Source organism: Aotus nancymaae, unplaced genomic scaffold, assembly GCF_030222135.1.
Source record: "Aotus nancymaae isolate 86718 unplaced genomic scaffold, 86718_ANA_hifiasm-v0.15.2.pri h1tg000089l, whole genome shotgun sequence".
Taxonomy (NCBI): Eukaryota; Metazoa; Chordata; class Mammalia; order Primates; family Aotidae; genus Aotus; species Aotus nancymaae.
In genome coordinates, this window is record NW_026988504.1 from 6,628,652 (window position 1) to 6,643,295 (window position 14,644).

A 14,644-nucleotide genomic window follows, 5' to 3' on the forward strand; every position below is an offset into this window, starting at 1 on the left:
TTCTCAAGGCTCGTCCATGTTGTAGCTGTGTCAGGACTTCCTTCCTTTTGTGGCTGAAAGATGCTCCATTGTGTGGCTTGACCACATTTCACATTCGTGCCTTTATCTGCTGACGGGCGCTGCTGCTGTTTCCCTTTTCAGGCTCTGGGGAGCCGGCTGCTGAGCACTTCCTGTCCAAGTTTCTGTGTGGACACAGTGCTTCAGTGTGTGAAGCCATCCACTCATTTATTTATTTATTTTTGAGACTGAGTCTCACTCTGTCGCCCAGGCTGGAGCACAATGGCACAATCTCGACTCACTGCAACATCCCCGTCCCAGGTTCAAGCGATTCCTGCCTCAGCCTCCTGAGTAGCTGGAACTACAGGTGCCCACCACCATGCCCAGCCAATTTTTGTATTTTTAGTAGAGACAGGGTTTCACTATGTTGGCCAGGCTGGTCTTGAACTCCTGGCCTCAGGTGGTCCACCTGCCTCAGCCTCCCAAAGTGCTGAGATTACAGGCATGAGCCACCATGCCCAGCAATGTCATTCGCTCATTTGGTCCTGCAGATGCTTCCCTGGGGAGGAACTGTGACTCTCCCCCTTGTACGGGTAAGGACTTGGGCGGCCAAGTGACTCACCCGACAGCAAATGCAAGACTGTGGGCCCAGAATGTGCCGCCGGCTCCTGCGCTCTCGATCTCGAACCCCACTCCCAACAGAGCTTGGCGAGTTTGAGACAACAAGGGGCCCACAAAAGCTGGGTCAGGGGTAAGCAAGGGCACGGGAAGAGATGAAGAGAGGGCCCGGAAGTCCCAGTGAGACGTTTGGACTTTGGGTGAGAACAGGAAATCCTGGGAGACTGTTGATCAGGGAGTGACAGATGTGATCTGTGCTTTCGGGAGGTCGCTTGTCCCAGCTGTGGTGCGGAGAATGATCAGTGTCAGAGGGCTCGAGGCAGCAGGTAGAGGAATTGAGAGAGTGGTGTGGGCCTCCAGGTGAGAGGAGATGGCGGAGGTGAGGTCGAGATGGAGGGAAGAAGAGTTCAGAATACACACGGCTGCTGTCTCGCCTACCCGTGCATCCCATGCTTCAGCCCACACACGCCCTTGGCCGAAGGGCTCCCAGGGAGGTGGGTATGGAGTCCCTGGCTTTGAACAAGGAGAGGAAAAACAAAACTTGCCCAGGAACCTTGGGATGTGAGGGAGAGGAGACAGCTGGGGGTTTTAGCAAGAAGACGGTCATGGGCCAGAGCAAGAGATGAAACGAAGAGAGTGAAACAGCCAGTGGGTGTTAATTCCGGTGGAGTCAGAGGGGAATTGGAGATTGGCGGCACAAGCACAGGAAATCCCCAGATGGGGTATTGGGCAAGACCCACTGAAATTCGGGATGGACTTCCCTTCAACCCAGCCATTCTGCTTCCAGAACGTGGTCTTGTGATATACTTAAACGGCACACGTGGCATATGCAAGGATGTTAGTTTCAACATCAGACCCATGTCTCTAATTCTGGAAACATCCGAAACAGCCAGCAATTGGGACTTAAGTAAATCTTGGTGCCTTCCATTCTATGAAATCTTTGCATCCATTGGCCAGGCCCCAGTGGCTCACATCTGTAATCCCAGCACTTTGGGAGGCCGAGGCAGGTATGAGGTCAAGAGTTCGAGACCAGCCTGGCCAACATGGTGAAATCCTCTCTCTACCAAAAATACAAAAATTAGCTGGAAGTGGTGGTGGGCACCTGTAATCCCAGCTACTCGGGAGGCTGAGGCAGGAGAATCGCTTGAACTCAGGAGGAGGAGGTTACAGTGAGCTGAGATCGCACCACTGCAGTCCAACCTGGGCAACAAGAGTGAAACTCCGTGTCAAAAAAAAAAAAAATCTTTGCATTCATCAAAAAAGTTTTGCCATCCAAAGTGCAGTGGCCTCTGCCTGTAGTCCCAGCACTTTGGATGGCAGAAGTTGCAGTGACCCAAGATGGTGCCACTGCACTCCAACCTGGGTGACAGAGTGAGACCCCGTCTCAAAAAAAGAAAAGATGTAGGTCCATCTGTATGTGCTGACAGGGAAAGATGTCCACGCTGCAGATAAAAGAATGTGGGCCAGGCACAGTGGCTCACACCTGTAACCCCAGCTACTTGGGAGGCTGAGGCAGGAGAATTGCTTTAACCTGGGAGGTGGAGCGTACAATGAGCCAAGATCATGCTACTGCACTCCAGCCTGGGCAACAGAGCAAGACCCTGTCTCAAAACAAAAAATGACATGAGTTGTGTAGAATTTTGAAGTATGTATTTCCAGGCCCAGAGAGACCTTCCAGAGGATCGGGGGGAAAGGAGGGTCATCTGCTCACGTTCTGCTTTATAGAAGTCTGATTTTTTTTTTCTTTGAGACAGAGTCTCACTCTGTTGCCGAGGCTGGAGTGCAGTGGTGTGATCTTGGCTCACAGCAACCTCCACCTCGTGGGTTCAAGCGATTCTATTCTCCTGCCTTCCAGTCTCTCGAGTGGCTGGGACTACAGGTACAAGCCACTATGCTTGGCTAATTTCTGTATTTTAATAGAGATGGTACTTCTTCATTATTTTGGCCAGGCTAGTCTTGAACTCCTGGCCTCAAGTGATCCACCCACCTTGGCCTTCCAAAGTGCTGGGATTATAAGCGTGAGCCACTGCACCTGGCTGTGTGATTTTTTTTTTTTTTTTTTGCAATAAGCATATGTCATTTATATTGTTAAACAATGTTCTCACTATGGGGGGAAAGTGCCAGACAAGTGGCAGTTTTAGTCATCTTTTTTTTTTTTTTTTTGAGACAGAGTCTCACTCTCGCCAAGGCTGGAGTGCAATGGCATGATCTTGGCTCACTGCAACCTCTACCTTCTGAGTTCAAGCAATTCTCATGCCTCAGCCTCCCAAGTAGCTGGGATTATAGGCATGTGCCACCACACCTGGCTATTTTGTTTTTGTTTTTTTTTGTTTTGGTTTTTGGGTTTTTTTGTTTTTTTTTTTGAGACAGATTATCACTCTGTCACCCATGCTGGAGTGCAGTGGCGCAATCTCGGCCCACTGCAACCTCCGCCTTCCGGGTTCAAGTTCTGCTCCTGACTCAGCCTCCCGAGTAGCTGGGACTACAGGTGCATGCCGCTTGGGAGGCTGAGGCAGGCAGATGTCTTGAGCCCAGGAGTTCCAGACCAGGCTGGCTAACATGGAGAGACCCCGCCTCTACAGAAACAGAAAAATGAACCGGGTGGGCTTGGGGGACAGGAGCCATTATAGTAGGTTTCTCATCTCTCTGGGCATTTGGCTGAGCTGCTCCTTCCTGCTGACAGCTCAGGAGCCCTCCTCCAAAAGCCACCTGCTTCCTGCACAGCTGGCCCTGGGAGCGTAGCACGAACCTGCCCAGCCGAGCTTGTTGGGAGCACCAGGTTGTCCTGGAGCCTTCTTTTCCTCCCTTGACCCACCCTGTCCAGAGACAAAAGCAGGACCCATTGTCTACAAGAAGCCGCCCTATGCCCCCTGGCCTACCCCGACGAGGCAGTCAAGAGCACTTCAGCTCTACGTTTGTCGTCTTGATGCTCTTTTTTTTTTTTTTTGGAGATGGAGCCTCACTCTGTCACCCCAGGCTGGAGTGCAATGGCGCTGTCTCAGCTCACCCCTCCCGGTTCAAGCGATTCTCCTGCCTCAGCCTCCCAAGTAGCTGGGATTACAGGCATGCACCACCACGCCTGGCTAATTTTTGTATTTTTAGTAGAGACGGGGTTTTGCCATGTTGGCCAGGATGATCTGCCTGCCTCAGCCTCCCACAGTGCTGGGATTTTCTGGCTGGGTTTAGTCCCCAGAGATGTCTGAAACAGCTTTGGGCAGGTCAGTCGGTTCTCAGCGTGCCTTGGGTCCTGATACCCCCCACCCCTTCCACCAACCACTGCCGCTCTCCTGGTCTCCATTCCAGCCCTCCTGCCTCCTGCCCACTATGGCCTCTGCTGACAAGAATGGCGGGAGCGTGTCTTCTGTGTCCAGCAGCCGCCTGCAGAGCCGGAAGCCACCCAACCTCTCCATCACCATCCCGCCCCCTGAGAAAGAGACCCAGGCCCCTGGCGAGCAGGACAGCATGCTGCCTGAGGTAAGGGGGCCGGCCTGGGGGCTTACTGTCCTGCTGCAGGCGACAGATGTGCCCACATGACACCTTCTGGACAGTTTCACTTCCTAGAGAGGCTCTTCCTGAGCCACAGCTGCTGCCTGTGCAGCCCTTGACTCGGCCTCACCCCCTCCTTCCTGGGCCCAAAATAATCACAGGGAGTCAGGCTGGGAACCGGGCTCACTCTCATCATGGTCAGAGGCAGATAGGAAGTGCCAGCCCCAAGAAAGGGCTTGCTGGACTCTTGGTCTCTCTTCTGAGGGCTGGGGGCTGTCTTTGACACGGGTGAGCAGGGACAATGTCTCCCTGGCATCAGCAGCCTGCCTAGGCAGTGCCCGGTTCCTTTGGAAGAGGGCGAAAATGAATCAGTGTTTCTGACAGTCTGGGCTATTGCTCCATAAAGAGCTCATTGAAACAAGCTCGTAGCAGCGTGGGCTTCCCGCACAGCCTGGAGTATAAAGGGAAGCGATGTGAATACCACCCGCTCAGCCCAGAGCTCTGCAGAGGACGCAGCAGAGGCAGGAGCGTCATGGCGTGGAGGGGAGGTACTGGGTGATGAGGGAGGGAAACACGCTGGGGTTCACGGAGAAACGCTATACAATGGCAATTTTAAATTCACAATAAGGCTGGACGCGGTGGCCTCATGCCTGTAATATCATCACTTTGGGAGGCTGAGGCAGGCAGATCACTTGAGCCCAGGAGTTCAAGACTAGCCTAGACAACATAACAAGACCCTGTCTCTGGAAAATACTTAAAAAAAAAAATGAGCTGGGTGTGGTGGCACACACCTGTAATCCCAGCTAGTTAGGACACGGAGGTAGAAGGCTTGCTTGAGCCTGGGAGGTTGAGGCTCCAGTGAGCTATGATGGTGCCACTGCCCTCCAGCCTGGGCAACAGAGCAAGACACTGTCTCAAAAAGTATATATGTAGGCCAGGCGAGGTGGCTCACGCCGGTAATCCCAGCACTTTGGGAGGCCAAGGCGGGCACTTCACTTGCGGTCAGGAGATCAAGACCAGCCTGGCCAACATGGTGAAACCCCATCTCTACTGAAAATATAAAAATTAGCCAGGTGTGGTGGCGGGAGCCTGTAATCCCAGCTACTTGGGAGGCTGAGGCATGAGAATCACTTGAACCAGGGAGGTGGAGGTTTCAGTGAGCCGAGATCGTACCACTGCACTCCAGCCTGGACAATAGAACAAGACTCTGTCTCAAGAAAGCACGTATACATATACATGTATTCACAACGAAAGCAGATTGGGGTTGAGGATTGTTCTCAGGGTTTTCAGAATGGGAGGCTAAAGAAGAGCCAACCTCGGTCCTGGGCCGCACACGTCACTGCCTGCCGTCCCTCCTTCTTCCCCAAGAGGCCCAAGAACCCAGCCTTCTTGAAGAGCGTCAGCCTCCAGGAGCCACGGGCCCGATGGCAGGAGAGCTCAGAGAAGCGCCCCGGCTTCCGCCGCCAGGCCTCGCTGTCCCAGAGCATCCGCAAGTGAGCCCCCACACCCAAGCCCAGCACCCCCCACCCAGCAACCTGTGGATTCTTGGTGCCTGGACATTACTGGGCCTGGTCCCTACGTCCCCTCTCTGGAAGGAGTAGGCAGGCATTAAAGAGCAGTGTCTCCCTGCAGCCTAATGTCATGGTAGAGATGGGGAGGCGGATAGGTGCCTTGCAGAATGTCATGGTGTGGAGGCTAAGGAGGTTCGAGGAGCTGGCTGGATCAGCGTGGGGGTGCCTGGGGCCCTAGTCTGGCTCCTCACGCTCTAGTCCTCCCCTGCTTCTGCTTATCTGGTCACTGGGCTCCAGCCAGGGGCCTCACAGGTGGATCCGCCCCGCAACCCGCTGCAGGCACGCGGCACAGACGTGCCATCACCGCTTCCACACATTCAGGTGCACAGGCACAGACAAGCTCGTGCCCACTTGCTCCTTGTCTGCTCCCGCAGGGGTGCAGCCCAGTGGTTTGGAGTCAGCGGCGACTGGGAGGGGCAGCGGCAGCAGTGGCAGCGTCGCAGCCTGCACCACTGCAGTGTGCGCTATGGCCGCCTGAAGGCCTCGTGCCAGCGGGACCTGGAGCTCCCCAGCCAGGAGGTGCCATCCTTCCAGGGCACCGAGTCCCCAAAGCCCTGCAAGCTGCCCAAGGTGGGATCCACAGGGAAAGGGGGCAGGGGTGGGGACCCTAGTGGCTCTGCTCACTGCCCCCTCCCTTCCAGATTGTGGATCCACTGGCCCGGGGCCGGGCCTTCCGCCACCCGGAGGAGGTGGACAGGCCCCACGCCCCGCACCCGCCGTTGACCCCTGGAGTCCTGTCCCTCACCTCGTTCACCAGCGTCCGCTCTGGCTACTCCCACCTGCCACGCCGCAAGAGGATGTCCGTGGCCCACATGAGCTTCCAAGCTGCCGCTGCCCTCTTCAAGGTACAGGGCCCCTCCTGCAGGGCCCCCGTCTCCCCCCACCTCTGCCCAGCCTCCCTCCCTTGCCCCTCCTTTCTGCTTCTCATAGGAGCATCTCCTAAAGCTCACCCGGGCATCTGCCTTCAGTGCCAAGGACAGTGGGTGTGCTGGGATCCCTGGGCAAAGAGGGACCCCGAAGCACAGCACCCCGGCTTCCATCCTTCTGTCTGTCTTCAGTCTCTATGACCCCCCAGCGCCTGCCTAGTTTGGGAACCTGGTCTCTGCACTGACTGTTAAGCTGGGGAAGTGGGAAGTGAGACGTGCGCTGACTCCTCACCCACCTGGGTTTGCCCAGTCCCTGTTACATGCTGGGCACAGCGTGCAGAGCCATTGCCATCCTGATTGAGCTCCCAGCCCAGGGTGAGGGTCACCATTCAGGGTGGTCAGTTTAGGAGAGCGGCTGGTATCAGGGAAGACATCGAGTGAAGCACAGAAAAACAGGGAGATGTTCACTAGGGAAGGAAGGGAACAGCATTCTCAGCAGAGGGAATGGCCTATGCAAGGGCCAGGAGGCCGGGGGAAGTGCGGTGCTTTGAGGGAGCAGCAGGCGGTTATGGGAGCAGTGGCAGGAGATGGGATCAGAAAGGTGGGCAGGGGCCTGTTGTTCCGTGCCAAGAAACAGGATGGAGACACGGCCCGAGCCTTGGGAGTAAGGGTATAGCGCGTGGGTTGCTTTGAGTGTTAGGATACCAGCAGCCCAAGCCAGAGGGGCAGCAGGACCAGGGGAAGGTGACTCCAAACTGTGCCAAGAGTGGTGTGCCAACAGAAGCTGGTGCCCCATTTCCTGACCTTCCGGTCTCAGGAGCTCCTCCTGCCCATTCAGCTTGCAGAACCTCCATGCTTTGGGCAGGATCCCTCCGCCCAAGGTGCTGCCTGCAGGCAGATGGGCTTGATGATTCCTTCGATGTTGGGGCTGGGGGCCTGGATGGCCGGGCCCTGGTCCTGATGCCTGTGCCTCTGCCTGTGCACAGGGGCGCTCAGTGCTGGATGCCACCGGACAGCGGTGCCGGGTGATCAAGCGCAGCTTTGCCTTCCCGAGCTTCCTGGAGGAGGATGTGGTTGATGGGGCAGACACATTTGACTCCTCATTTTTTAGTAAGGCAAGCATGGGGTGTGGGCCCTCAGGGACGGGAGGGGTGAGGTGGCCTGGGAGCTGGGTGAGGAGGCCAGAGGCCCACTGGCGGAATGTGGCATGGTCCTGTGTGGAGCTGCTGGGCCCCCATCTTTCTGTTGGGTAGAGCGAGGATCTGGGGTAGGGCACAGTGCCACCCGGGAAAGTCACCACTGGGGCTGACAGGCATGTGGCTTCCCGCTTCATAGTGAAGAGCCTGTCTGTCCAGCCATGTCCTGCCCTTGAATTGGGGTGCTGGGGTGCAGTGTTTGGGAGACTCCTTACACTGTGTTTTCTTGTCCCCCACCCCAGGAAGAAATGAGCTCCATGCCTGACGATGTCTTTGAGTCCCCCCCACTCTCTGCCAGCTACTTCCGAGGGATCCCACACTCAGCCTCCCCTGTCTCCCCCGATGGGGTGCAAATCCCTCTGTGAGTGCTGGGGCAGTCCCTCCTCCAGGCCAGCCACCAGCCTGGGGACATCCCCAGACCTCACCCTGGCCGCCAAGCCCTTTCCGATCACCCTGGTGGGGTCTGGGAGTATTTCGGGGGGGGGACATCAGGCTGAAAGCCACCATCCCCACCAGGAAGGAGTGTGGCCGAGCCCCAGTTCCCGGGCCCCAGCGCGGCAAGCGCATCGCCTCCAAGGTGAAGCACTTTGCCTTTGATCGGAAGAAGCGGCACTACGGCCTGGGCGTGGTGGGCAACTGGCTGAACCGCAGCTACCGCCGCAGCATCAGCAGCACCGTGCAGCGGCAGCTGGAGAGCTTCGACAGCCACCGGTGAGGCGCCGCCCTGGAGCCTCCAGGAGGGCCTGGAGGCTTCCAGATTCCTCTGGGCCCTCCTGAAGCTCCCCTTGACTCATTCAGTGAACCTTTCATGAGCATCTCCTGCAGGTCAGGAGTGTAGTGACACCCTCGAAGGCGCACCCTGTCCCAAGGGCTGTGCACGTGACCTGGGAAGGGCCTGGGTGCTTGCCGCCTGTCCTCCACCCCATGCTTTCTGAGCCTGCATCCTCAGCCTTGCTCCCAGACAGCAGCCAGTCAACAAATGTTCATTGAGTGTCACTGCCTGGAGGCCCTGAAATGGAGCCCCCGGAGGTGGAGCTGGGAGGGCAGGCTGGGTCAGAGGCCAGTTAGAAGCTGGGGCCAGGGCTCACACTTGTAATTATAGCACTTTGGGAGGGTAAGGTGGGAGGATTGCTTGAGCCCGGGAGTTTCAGACCAGCCTGGGCAACATAGTGAGATCTTACCTCTACTTTAAAAAAAGAAGCTGGCGACCGGGCACAGTGGCTCTCACCTGTGATCCCAGCACTTTGGGAGGCCAAGCTGGGCAGATCACTTGAGGTCGGGAGTTGGAGACCAGCCTGACCAACATGGAGAAACCCCATCTCTACTAAAAATACACAATTAGCAGGGCATGGTGGCGCATGCCTATAATCCCAGCTACTCAGGACGCTGAGGCAGGAAAATCGCTTGAACCTGGGAGGTGAAGGTTGCAGTGAGCCGAGATCACGCCATTGCACTCCAGCCCGGGCAACAAGAGCGAATCTCTGTCTCAAAAAACAAATGGGCTGGGAGTGAGGGGACCCTGGGGGAGGCCATGCAGAGCCCTTGGGGAAGAAGAACAGGGCTTCTGATTTGCAGCAGCCCAATAAACACTGGGCCCAAATTAGAAAATAACAAGCAATGGCCAGGTGCGGTGGCTCACACCTGCAATCCCAGCGCTTTGGGAGGCCAAGGTGGGCGGATCACCTGAGGTCAGGAGTTCAAGTCCAGCCTGGCCAACACAGTAAAACCCCATTTCTACTAAAACTACAAAAAAAAAAAATTAGCCAGGTATGGTGGGCGCCTGTAATCCCAGCTACTCAGGAGGCTGAGGCAGGAGAATGGCTTAAACCTGGGGCCAGAGGTTGCAGTGAGCCAAGATTGCACCACTGTACTCCAGCCTGGGTGACAGAGTGGGACTTTGTCTAAAAAAAAAAAGAAAAAGAAAAGATAGGTGTGGTGGGAGTCCCAGAGGAGGACCGAGAGAGAGTGAACAACTGGTGGGGAGGGGTGTGGTCAGGACAAACAGTGGTGCCCTGTGCAAAAGCCCTGGGGCTGCACAGAGCAAAGTATCCCAGGAAATGCAGGCAAAGAGGCCAGAGAGGTGGTCGGGCAGGTGAGGCTTTGCAGCCAGCAAGAGGGGGTGATTCTGGAATTTGTACCAAGCGCAGTGGAAAGCTGTCAGAGGGTTTTAAGCCTGGAGAGAGATGCTTGGAGGTACATCTTCAAAGTTGCTCTGGTTTGAGATGAGCTGACAGGGCAGAGCCAGGCGACTGGGCCGGGGTGGCCCGGCGGCCGGGACTGAAGATGGGCATAGGAGCTCAGCTCGGCTGACCCGAGGCCTCTCTACACAGGCCCTACTTCACCTACTGGCTGACCTTCGTCCATGTCATCATCACGCTGCTGGTGATTTGCACGTATGGCATCGCACCCGTGGGCTTTGCCCAGCACATCACCACCCAGCTGGTGAGTCGGGCTCCATGCTGGGAGTCCCAGCCTCCCCCAGGAGGCCTCAGTGTCATGGGTACCTAATCCTTCCCACCACAACTATCTGGCCCCTTCCTGGAGGCTCTGCGCACTCCCAGGGTCCACGCTGCTCTGACGCCCTCCTCTGCACTGCCTCTGTGCTCTGTGACAGGTTCTGCGGAACAAAGGTGTGTACGAGAGCGTGAAGTACATCCAGCAGGAGAACTTCTGGGTCGGCCCCAGCTCGGTGAGGGTCCAGGCCGGGGGACATCATCTGAGCCAGGAGCCCCTGTGCCCTGTCACCCCCAGCTGGGCAGGTGGGCTGCTCACCCACCGGCAGGCCCCTCATCAGGGGGAGACTCCACAAGGCAGAGGTGGAGTGATGGACCCCTCCCAGGTCTGGGGCCCAAACTCACTCTCTCCTTCCCCCTCCCCTCTGCTCCCTTCCCCTCCTCTTCCCTCCCCTCCCTTTCCCTCCTCTTCCCTCCCCTCCCTTCCCTCCCCTCCCTTCCCCTCCCCTCCTCTCCCCTCCCTTCCCCTTCCCTCCCCTCCCCTCCTTTCCCTTTCCCTCCCCTCCCTTCCCCTTCCCTCCCCTCCCCTCCTTTCCCTTTCCCTCCCCTCCCCTCCCCTCCCCTCCCCTCCTCTCCTCTCCCTTCCCCTTCCCTCCCCTCCCCTCCCTTCCCCTCCCCTCCCCTCCCCTCCTTTCCCCTCCCCTCCCCTCCCTTCCCCTCTGCTCCCTTCCACTCCCCTCCGCCAGATTGACCTGATCCACCTGGGGGCCAAGTTCTCGCCCTGCATCCGGAAGGACAGGCAGATCGAGCAGTTGGTGCTGCGGGAGCGAGACCTGGAGCGGGACTCGGGCTGCTGTGTCCAGAACGACCACTCAGGCTGCATCCAGACCCAGCGGAAGGACTGCTCGGTGGGGGCAGGCCCTCCCTCCCACCCCTGCTGGACCCTGGTCCCGGGCCAGCCCCACTTGCCCTGGCCTGGGGGATGGGCCCTTCAAAGGCAGTGACCACATAACCCTAACCCTAACCCTAACCCTAACCCTAGACCCCCCTAGATGAGACTGAGCCCTGGGAAGATGGGAAAAGCCTCTGTCCTTGCCCACTCCAGTGGGGGTGACCTGGCCCCGGCGTGACCGACCAGCCCTCTTCTGCCCTCCAGGAGACTTTGGCCACTTTTGTCAAGTGGCAGGATGACACTGGGCCCCCCATGGACAAGTCTGATCTGGGCCAGAAGCGGACATCGGGGGCTGTCTGTCACCAGGACCCCAGGTAGGGCCTGGAGCCTCTGCTGGGTCTCGGGGTCAGGCCATCGGAGCCACCCATAGGGACATGGCTGGGTGGACGTGGCAGGCTGGGGGTGCCACAGCCCAATCTGATGTCTGTCTCCAGGACCTGTGAGGAGCCGGCCTCCAGCGGTGCCCACATCTGGCCCGATGACATCACCAAGTGGCCGGTGAGTGTCCCTGGCAGGCGTGTCTGGGAAGGTCAGGGACGGGGGACCTGCCCACTGCACAGACCCACTCCCCTGCCGGTGCCCCTCCCGGCAGATCTGCACAGAGCAGGCCAGGAGCAACCACACGGGCTTCCTGCACATAGACTGCGAGATCAAGGGCCGCCCCTGCTGCATTGGCACCAAGGGCAGGTGAGCCACCTGGGCCCATCCTCGGCCTGTCCCGCCGCCCCCCGAGCTGCAGTTTCCTGTGGGCCCTCTGCTCCTCCACCGTCACCACCCACAGCTGCCGGGTCAATGCCCTCTGATAACTGTCCTTCCCTCCCCTGCTCTGGGGCCACCCATGGTGTGAGCTGGAGGAAGGGAGCTTGCTCCAGAGTCGAAGGCCCTGTAAGGGGCATCCCCCTCCTGCCAGTGATGCCTGCTGTAGCCAGGTTCTGGGCTCTGGGCGAGGTGGGCAGTGGTCATTCGGGGCCCTGATGCCCCCTCTTGCCTCACCGTCGACCCAGCTGTGAGATCACCACCCGGGAATACTGTGATTTCATGCACGGCTATTTCCACGAGGAAGCGACGCTCTGCTCCCAGGTGAGGCGAGGCCTGGGGTGGTGGGGGAGAGGACTCCCTCCCAGGCTTCTGGGGCGCTGAGCACCATCCGCCCACCCCCAGGTGCACTGCTTGGACAAGGTGTGTGGGCTGCTGCCCTTCCTCAACCCAGAGGTCCCAGATCAGTTCTATAGGCTCTGGCTGTCTCTCTTCCTACATGCCGGGTAAGAGGCTCCTCACTGCCCCCGAACCCGGCCCCTGTGATGGCCGCCCAGCCAGATCCCTGGAGAAGGGTTCGTGGGCCTGGGCATGGCTGGCCCAACCCGCCGAAGCCCGCTGCTCCTGAAGCACCTGACTGAAGGCCGCGCCTGGTGTGTCCCTCCCCCAGCGTGGTGCACTGCCTCGTGTCTGTGGTCTTTCAAATGACCATCCTGAGGGACCTGGAGAAGCTGGCCGGCTGGCACCGTATCGCCATCATCTTCATCCTCAGTGGCATCACGGGCAACCTCGCCAGTGCCATCTTCCTCCCATACCGGGCGGAGGTAAGGACGTGGGGGGCGGGACCCTCTTGAGTCTGAAGCCTTTCGGCACGTAGGGGGCCAGTCCTGCTGCTCCTGTTCCACCCACCTGGATCTGCCTGAGGGACATGGGGCCCCTCCTGTGCTGGGCTCTGTGACAGATGGACGGCTAAGCTGGGGGCTTACTGGCTGGTCCCTTAATCCCAGTGAGAGGGAACAGTGATGCTCCTGAGTCACCCTGTCCCTCCACTGCCTCATTTATCTTCATAACCATGCCCACTGCCTGGCAGTATGCCAGGTATTTGTAGGTCGAGGGGTAGGAAATGGCCCATGAGCGCTGTCAGCAGCCTTTGATCAGTTCCACCTGACTCATCTAGCTTGCCCAGTGTCCGTCCTCTCGCCACTGTGTGTGGCCCGGAATTTGTCTGTCTTTCTTATTGCTGTGACCCACACCAGGGGCGTACACAGTAGGCACTCGGTGTTTGCTGAAAGAATGGACAGAGCAGGCCCAGCTTTGGTCTGGCAGCTCCAGCTGACCCCCGACCCTCAGCCTCAGGGGTCCCCAGTGCCTGCCAGGGAGGAACTGATCGATGGGATGACCCAAGGCACAGGCCCGGCCCAGGCCGCCCACCCTTGCCTGAAGCCGCATCTCCCCCGCCCCGCCCCAGGTGGGACCGGCCGGCTCACAGTTCGGCCTCCTCGCCTGCCTCTTCGTGGAGCTCTTCCAGAGCTGGCCGCTGCTGGAGCGGCCCTGGAAGGCCTTCCTCAACCTCTCGGGCATCGTGCTCTTCCTGTTCGCCTGCGGCCTCCTGCCCTGGATCGACAACATCGCCCACATCTTCGGCTTCCTCAGCGGCCTGCTGCTGGCCTTTGCCTTCCTGCCCTACATCACCTTCGGCACCAGCGACAAGTACCGCAAGCGGGCCCTCATCCTGGTGTCGCTGCTGGCCTTCGCCAGCCTCTTCGCCGGCCTGGTGCTCTGGCTGTACATCTACCCCTTTAACTGGCCGTGGATCGAGCACCTCACCTGCTTCCCCTTCACCAGCCGCTTCTGCGAGAAGTACGAGCTGGACCAGGTGCTGCACTGACCCGGGTCCCACGGCTGCGCCACAGCGCCGTTGGCACGGGGGCTGCCTGCAAGGGCTGCCCACTGCTGAGTGCCCTGCATGCCAGAGACCCAAGACAGTGCCCGGGCTCTGGACCCGGGCCTCCCGCTGCCAGGCGAGGCTGACTCCGTGTGAGATGGTCGGTTAAGCCGGGTTCTTTGGGGGCGTGAGGCCTGCGTGATCCTGGCCCAAGCTCCGGCACATCCAAGGCACCTGCTTCTCCGAGCCTCGGGTCCCGAATCCCGACATCCTCCAGCTCCATGCTGGGACCATCTCCTGGGGGCAGGGTCCTTTTCTTCCCAGGGTCCTCAGCACTGCCTCTGCTGGTGCCTTCTCCCTCACTACTACCCAAGCGTGCCCTTGCTGGGGACATGGCTGTGCCCTTAGTTGCCTGAGGGCTGGGTGCCCACCATGGCCCTTCCTGTTTGTCCTCCTACCTCTGCCCTGTGAGCCCATCCATAAGGCTCTCAGACAGGACATTGCAGGAGAAGCTTTGGCCATAGTCTAGAGGCAGAGAGCAAGCGAGGAGACACAAGCAGACCTCAGGTGGAATGAGCCTGGACGGAGCCACCCTGAGGCCTGCTCCCAGCAGGTGCTCAAGGCTCATCAGGCCCGTTTTCTACCAGTTTATATCAGTCTTAATTTTTCAAAGGAACGCTAACTTTGTACAGATATCTTATGGATTAAATAATATTCTTTATGGCAGTGTTGCCTTAATGGAGACCTCAGGTAGAATGACCCTGGGATGTAGGGGTGAGGGGTCAGCCATCAGCAGCTCAGAGACTGCGGTTTGGCACAGTGGACAGCAGAAAACTCGCAGAGCCTCTTGGGGATTTAGTTGGG

At 58.5% G+C, this 14,644-nt stretch overlaps 1 protein-coding gene across 5 annotated transcripts in view; it reads left to right on the forward strand.

Moving 5' to 3' along the window:
- The window catches only part of RHBDF2 (rhomboid 5 homolog 2), a 29,652-nt gene extending 15,146 nt beyond the window's left edge, over positions 1 to 14,506 (forward strand). For 4 of the 5 annotated variants that reach the window (XM_064369678.1, XM_064369680.1, XM_064369681.1 and 1 more), the window contains exons 3-19: positions 3,919 to 4,089; positions 5,470 to 5,594; positions 6,047 to 6,242; positions 6,314 to 6,517; positions 7,525 to 7,653; positions 7,977 to 8,095; positions 8,251 to 8,445; positions 10,065 to 10,176; positions 10,349 to 10,423; positions 10,934 to 11,095; positions 11,344 to 11,453; positions 11,574 to 11,637; positions 11,732 to 11,826; positions 12,144 to 12,219; positions 12,301 to 12,401; positions 12,566 to 12,719; positions 13,364 to 14,506. In XM_064369678.1, the coding sequence (XP_064225748.1) occupies positions 3,940 to 4,089; positions 5,470 to 5,594; positions 6,047 to 6,242; positions 6,314 to 6,517; positions 7,525 to 7,653; positions 7,977 to 8,095; positions 8,251 to 8,445; positions 10,065 to 10,176; positions 10,349 to 10,423; positions 10,934 to 11,095; positions 11,344 to 11,453; positions 11,574 to 11,637; positions 11,732 to 11,826; positions 12,144 to 12,219; positions 12,301 to 12,401; positions 12,566 to 12,719; positions 13,364 to 13,783 (2,487 nt within the window). In that variant the 5' untranslated portion in view covers positions 3,919 to 3,939 and the 3' untranslated portion in view covers positions 13,784 to 14,506. Of the gene's footprint in view, positions 1 to 548; positions 749 to 3,918; positions 4,090 to 5,469; positions 5,595 to 6,046; positions 6,243 to 6,313; positions 6,518 to 7,524; positions 7,654 to 7,976; positions 8,096 to 8,250; positions 8,446 to 10,064; positions 10,177 to 10,348; positions 10,424 to 10,933; positions 11,096 to 11,343; positions 11,454 to 11,573; positions 11,638 to 11,731; positions 11,827 to 12,143; positions 12,220 to 12,300; positions 12,402 to 12,565; positions 12,720 to 13,363 lie in introns of all 5 variants that reach the window. The other variant, XM_064369683.1, reaches the window with a different exon arrangement.
- Positions 14,507 to 14,644: the final 138 nt, after the last annotated feature.